The following is a 7349-nucleotide window of genomic DNA, read 5'->3' as shown; positions in this document are numbered from 1 at the left end:
GCTAACTCTAAATTTCAGTTTAAGCCCTATACACCTAAGTTGAAAACTGCTATCTATGGTCTACTTTGAGCCTGCTGGGATATGTTAATGTTGAAAATTGCTGTCGAAAATTTTCCTTTAAAAGATTGAAACTCTGAGCCTATTGCTGTCAATGCAGGATAGCTTGACGTTGAGAAAGAGAAGGAGATGGCTGAGGAAGCAGCACCTGTCTGGTTCTTCCTTCAATTTCAAGGTACACGCTATAATTTTGCATGTAATTTGTTACTATGCGTTTGCTAAACTATGTGGCACGGCGCATTGTTTCCACATACACACAAAGACACGTAGATATATTTTGTTATAGTAGAAACTGAAGTAATGAATATCATATTAACAAACCAAAACCAAAAGCCAAAAGGCAATGTAACAAATGGAAGAAATAAACTACAATAAACTACTTCATTACTCTTAGAATAGTTTAGCTTTAAGAAGTCCTATTTGTTTCTTTACTTCAACAGTTGCAGCATCAAAAGCCTTACCATCCTCTCCCAATGCTTCCTTTTTGTCCAGGTTTATTCTGTCACATCCTTCCTCCATCAGCCTAGACACTTTATTAAGCTGCAAAAAAATTTCTGTAGCTCTTTCTGCTAGCTCTAGTTTCTCCCAAATTTTATTTATATTGACACTCAACTTATTGTTCAGTACCTCATCTGGGCATTTTCTTAGTTTCTTCATTGTCCCATTTTCACATGCATCTACTACATCTACATCCTTGCAGTTATACATCACCTCAAGGCTCAGTATCTCCCCCATTAGGAAGTCAATTAACTTATTCGTGTTGTACTTCCTTCTTTTCTAACCTCCAATTGACCGTTTACTGCTGTCAAAACGCAAAATAATCTCTGTGATACATGGCTGTCTTCCAATACTGCCATTCTCAATTGCCTTTGTCAGCTTGTCGTTTGTGGGAGCCCTGTCTTCTTCGGTACGTATCAAAATCCTGGCAATGTTGACTAAAACGTAGGACACTTCTACTCCACGCTTCTGTAGGAATTCTTCATCTCATTTTAATTTTATTGTAGCATCTTCTCCGCATAGAGACAAACAATTCATAAATTCCTTATGACATCTTTCTAGACTCTCTATATTTTTCTTAAATAATTTCTTGGGTTTGTTCTTTTTGACCAAAGTTTTTAGTTTTTTGAGATTCTCTTCAATATTCTGTAAAAAGAAAAGTCAATCAATATATATTTATATTTATCTATATATAAGAGAGAAAATTAAAAAACATGCTGAAGAGTTTGTGTGATGTATTGATTGTTAATTATTATTGTTTTAGTCTACTTGGCTAACATATAAAGCCTTAAATCCAAGTCTGTTAGCTAATTGGTCCAACTGTCAAGTTTATACAGTTTGGTTAGTTATATTCTGTCATGGAAACATTGATCAAACAAGTACTAATGAAGATACCAGAGTTAGCCTAGTAATGCGTGAACTAATGAAGATGTTTTTGATAAGTTAAAACCAAATTTAGTTATTATATAGATGAAAATTACAGAAATTTTAACTCAAAAAACAATGTGGGACTTTGTAATTCTTTTTATTTTAGTGTTGGGAACATGTTTATAAGTAATTAAATATTACCTATAATTACTTATTTCAAAGAAAATAATTGGTGAGATGGCCCAACTTCAGTTGGGTCACAATTATTCGTTTATTATTTTGTTAACCAAATTTGGTTTCCACATACACACATAAAAAATAGATAGAGTTTCTCCCTTAATTAATTAATAGCCATAAATTGGAAAAATATAATAAATTAGGTTTTTTTTTTTTAATGTTTTCTTAATTTTATTGTTATCTTAAAATAGATTGTGGTGACAAAATACAGTAGAATAAAAAAAGATTGAAAACGTATGAAAATAAAGTGAAATAAAAAAAAAAGAAAAATTATTTTTTCAAATAGTTACTTAGTTAAATATCTAATTAAATTGGAATTCAAATTAGATTGAATTTTTTTTATCTTTAATTATTAGTTAATAATTATAAAATTTAAAAAGTTCCACTTTTTTTTTTTAAAATTAGATATATATTTTTTTGTTTTTTTATAATAAATTTATAAAATAAAACTTAAAAAAAAGTCAAAAAGGAATATGAATTATATATATTTTGAAAAATCTTTTTTTTTTGTTTATTATATAATATTTATATATTTTGTGTGAGAAATTTATAAATGATGATCTTTCGCAGTTTGGAATCATCTATTTTTTTAAATAAATATATTTATTAATTTAATTAATAATGTTCCTTATCAAATAAATATCACATATATATATATTAATATTTTTAATTATTTAAGATATTTTGATTTTGAATTCAAAATATAAAAAAAAAAATGAACATGGAATAAAAATTCTTGAAAATAAATGTCAATTTTATATAATTGATTTATTATTATAATTATTAGAAAATTATTTATTACTAAGACAATGTTTATTGAAATTAACATGTGCTTTTAAGATTATTTTAAGATTAAAAAGAATAAAGGACACATTGTATATAAGGTGATGAATTCTATTGGTATTCATATAAGAGAGAAAAATGACTCAAACAGTCATAAGATTATATGTTACCTTATTAACATTTGTAGTTATGATTTTTTAGATGATAGATAACGGACGATATTCTTTAACATAAATAATTTATATTTGTGTATATCTTATTAGTACCAACAATAAAAATACCATCAGTTGTTGAAACATTTTTAAAGAAATATTATATTATTTTGGCCTTAGCAACTCAATTAATTTTCGCATTTTCTATTAAATGACTCAAAAATAATTCATAATAAATATATCAATATATATGTATAAAGTTTATGAAAACAAAAAATAGAATTATTGACAAAAAATTTAAAAATACATTAATTCCATGATTAAAATTATAGAAGAGCATCCATTTATGGATATATATTTCATCATTAAAAGACTAAAAATAGTGTGAACATAAAAGAAAATGGCCCAAAAAACATTGAAATGGTTTCACCATACAAAAATAAATGAAAGGAAAGGAAAGGAAAAAACCTTGTTACCATATTTTTTAATAACTTATTGTTAATATTTTTTTAATTAACTATCAAATGTTACCATAACCGGTTGTATATAGGTAATTAATTAGATATTACATATTTTTAATAATATTAATATATAGAAAGATTTTTATAATTAGATATACATAACCGAATGTATATAGGTAGTTAATAAGATATTTTTAATAATATAATATATAGTAACTAAAATGTTTACAATGCACATTAATATAAGTTTTTACCGATAGAGTATTAGATATTTTTAATAATATTGATATATAGAGTCATTTTATAATTAGATATACATAACCGATTGTATGTAGTTAGTTAATGAGATATTTTTAATAATATAATATATAATAGCTAAAATGATTATAATGCCCATTAATATTATTTTTACGATTGTATATAGGTAGTTAATGAGATATTTTTAGTAACATAATATATAGTAACTAAAATGTTTATAATGCACATTAAGAGTTTTTTTAATTAATTATATTTTTTAGTAATTTTTAATTATTAAGTAGTTAAGAAGTAGAGTTAGAATTAATTAATATTATTATAATTATTAATGAAAATGAATTAAAAAATTAGATTGAAGTAGAAAATAGATAGAGTGGTTTGAATTTTAGCATGTCACTTCATTTCCTTGAAGTTCTCTTGATATATATATATATATATACTAGATACAAACAATGTGCAATATGCACGTTTGCTTAGTTTTATTTATAAAATTAGTAATTATTTTTATTAAATTTATATTAATGTCATATAAATTTCAAATAAATATCATATTTTAATTAAATAATTTATTTATTTGTATTTAAGTTTATGTTTGTTCTAGTTTTTGAATTTGGGAATGACAATTATATATTATATGTTTAATGTAATATTAAATGTTATACATGTATTTTAAATTTAAGTTTCTTACTAGTTTTTTTAAAAAAAATCAATTTGTTACTAATTGACAGTAGAATATTGTACGCCCTAGTTTTCCCACGGGCTGTTAGCAAGCTGAAATACGGCCTAATCATGTCTACCGCGTGGACATCCCCAAGAGCGGAGCTGCCATAGAAAGATCCTACCTCCTCCGCTCGAGGTAACCTAAGGGTTCACCAAGATTAGACTGAGTTTGGACTCTGAAGGCCACAGGTCGAGGGAAGCATCCAGCTCGTGGTACGAGCTAGAGTTGGAGGCTGTGACCTTTTATAAAGTCAATCACGCAAGGTAAACGTGTATATATCAGACATCACGTGTCTGATACATCCCTGACTTTTCGGACACGCAGCATGAACGTGCGCATTCTGGCACCCACGACTAGGTTGGGCCGTGCGGCCCATTACCCCCCTTACCTATTGATTAGACCACACTTCATGTGTCAGGTTTTAGGAATTAATCATGAATGTCATAGAGTTGACATGATAGGTAAGAAGGTCACGAGAAGACATTCTTACCAACTCCCAGGTGCCATCTCCTATAAATATGGAGACCCTGGGAGTTGCAAAAGGTTGGATTCTATTGTGTAAGAAATACCCTGTAAAAGAATACCAAGCATATAGCAATAATATTGACTGGTGGAGTAGAAAGATTTTAACCTTTGAACCACCGAAAAACGTGATTGTGTCACCAGCCCATTCCTAAAAAGATCATTCATCTATTTCGGTTCAACATAAGCACTAATCCCTTCCTTTTACTTTCTTAATTACCTGTTGGCGAAAAACCGCGTCAACAAATATGTTATATATTTAATATAATATTATTTTAATAAGTGAGTTTAAGTTTAATTAAATTTTATTTAAGTTATAAAATAATTTTATTATTTTTAAATAATTATTATTGTAAAATATCTAAAAAAATATCATATTTTAATTTTTTAAATTATTTTTAAAAAATTATCATTGTAAAATATCTCAAAAATATCTTTTTTTTATTTTTTATTTTATTTTATTTAAGTTTAAGTATTTATAAACTACCATTAGATATAAGAATATTATGTTAAATATAGGAATATTCTGTTAAAATTAACATTTAAAAAAATAAAAAACTGTTAAAACCAAGAATTTCTGTTATCTACACACTTATTATATAGAATAGATATACACACATCCTTCATAACATTATTTCTCAACTTAGGCATAAGGTCTAAACCTCCAAGAATCTCATAATATCCTATTATATATAAATATCTTAGAAAAAAAAATCTTAATTAGAAACTATAGTCTAAACTAAATTAAATAGCTTAATATATCAGTACCCCATACTATAGTCCAAAATAAATTTATATGTATGTGTATTTCCAACACATAAAATTATAGTCTAATGTTCCCATAAAATATGGTCAAATAATTATTTAGAATTATCCTCCCTAGTTATATAATCTTGCTCAAATTTCTATACTAAAATAAATATTTCCCTACTTAATATTTATTTTATACTAAAGTCTCCAAATTTATGCACTCATCTCATATCCACATCAAAACTAACGAACCATAAATAATTCGAAAAAAATATAGAATAATAACTTGGTTATTACATAGACCTAGTCATACCAATGTTATTGGTACCAAATGGATCTTCAAAAATAAAACTGATGAATTTGGTACAATAGTAATGAATAAGGCTAGGTCAGTTGCACAGGGGTATACTCAAATTGAAGGTGTGGATTTCGATGAAACTTTTGCCCCTATTGCAAGACTTGAATCCATAAGATTGTTATTAGTTGTTGCTTGCATTGTTAGTTTCAAACTATACCAAATGGATGTCAAATCTGTTGTTTTAAATGGAATTTTGAATGCAGAAGCTTTTGTTGAACAACTAAAATGATTCGAAGATCCTCGTTTTCCTAACCATGTTTTTCAACTAAAAAATGATCTTTAGGGTTTGAAACAAGTTCCTAGAGCCTGGTATAAGAGATTAACTCAATTTCTTGTGATGAATTGTTATAGAAGAGTTGGAGTTGATAAAACTCTTTTCATTAAAAATGTTGATTCTGACACTGTTATTGCTCAAATTTATGCCGATGATATTATTTATGGCTCCCCTTCTAACTCTCAAGTGCATGAATTTGTCAAGAGAATGAAAGATGAGTTTGAAATGAGCATGGTAGGTGATGAGTTAAACTATTTTTCTTGGTTTGCAAGTCAAACAGTCAGAAGATGGAACCTTCATATTTCAAGGTAAATATTTCAAGAACTTGGTGAAAAGTTTGGTCTGGAGTATACCAAACACGCCAAAACATTAATGTGGGCTACAATCAAACTGACCAAGGATGAATATGGTGTATAGGTAGATCAAACACTATACAGAAGCATGCTTAGAAGTCTTCTGTATCTCACAGCTAGTCGACCTGACATACGCTAGAATGTTGGGGTGTGTGCTCTGTATCAAGGGAATCCCATGTGACAACAGTGAAGCGTATCATCCGCTATGTGAATTGTATGCTTGAGTATGGAATTCGGTACTCAAAGGAAATTGACTTTAACCTTGTTTGTTTTAGTGATGATGGTTGGGCAGACAATGCAGATGAGATGAAAAGCATAAGTGGTGGATGCTTCTATCTAGAGAATAATTTTGTTTCCTGGCATAACAAGAAACAAAAGTCAATCTCATTGTCAACTGCCGAGGCTGAGTACATGGATGAAACAAATAATGGCTGACTATGGGTTTGATTTGGATACTTTGACTATTTTTTGATATTATACTACTAGTGCAATAAATATTTCAAACTATCCTGCCCAACATTCTCGCACAAAACACATTGATATTCGCCATCACTTCATTAGAGAGCTTGTTGAAAACAAAACTGTGATTTTAGAATACATTGAGACAAACAAACAAATTGCATATATTTTCACAAAAGTCTTTGATACGATCAGATTTAACCCCCTTGGAAAATCCTTGGGGGTTTGTTCTAATTAAGCTATCTTATGTTTATTTTTACCATAACCCTGAATGAAAAATTACTCCATTATCTCCTTGATCTTGTCTTAAGAGGAAATCTCCAAACATTATGTTATCTTGCACTTTTACTACTGGTTAGATTTTATAGTTAGCTTATATCATATTTTGTTATTAGGAATGAACCCAAAATATTTAGTCCCTCCATTTAATATTTTTTCAAAATAAATAGTGCATATCTTGTGTGAGCATATTTTAAAAAATAAAAGTATTTCTCAAGCTCCATTTTATAATAGAGCTACCTATACTGGTGTGTGAAAGTCATCTTTGAGTAAGTCGGAACTATGTAACTAAAATTATGTAGAGGATACGCTGCCAATGAAAA

The 7349-nt window shown here is 28.0% G+C and overlaps 1 protein-coding gene across 1 annotated transcript; it reads left to right on the top strand.

Moving 5' to 3' along the window:
• The first annotated feature begins 890 nt into the window (after positions 1-890).
• Positions 891-6723, top strand: LOC133785898 (uncharacterized). The gene is made up of 3 exons (XM_062225113.1): positions 891-964; positions 6013-6243; positions 6456-6723. The coding sequence occupies exons 1-3, from the start codon at positions 891-893 to the stop codon at positions 6721-6723; spliced, it is 573 nt and encodes a 190-aa protein (XP_062081097.1).
• The last annotated feature ends 626 nt before the right edge of the window (positions 6724-7349 follow it).

Source organism: Humulus lupulus, chromosome 6 (assembly GCF_963169125.1).
Source record: "Humulus lupulus chromosome 6, drHumLupu1.1, whole genome shotgun sequence".
NCBI lineage: Eukaryota > Viridiplantae > Streptophyta > Magnoliopsida > Rosales > Cannabaceae > Humulus > Humulus lupulus.
Note: the sequence above shows the minus strand (reverse complement) of the source record. Positions and strands in the feature narration are given on the sequence as shown.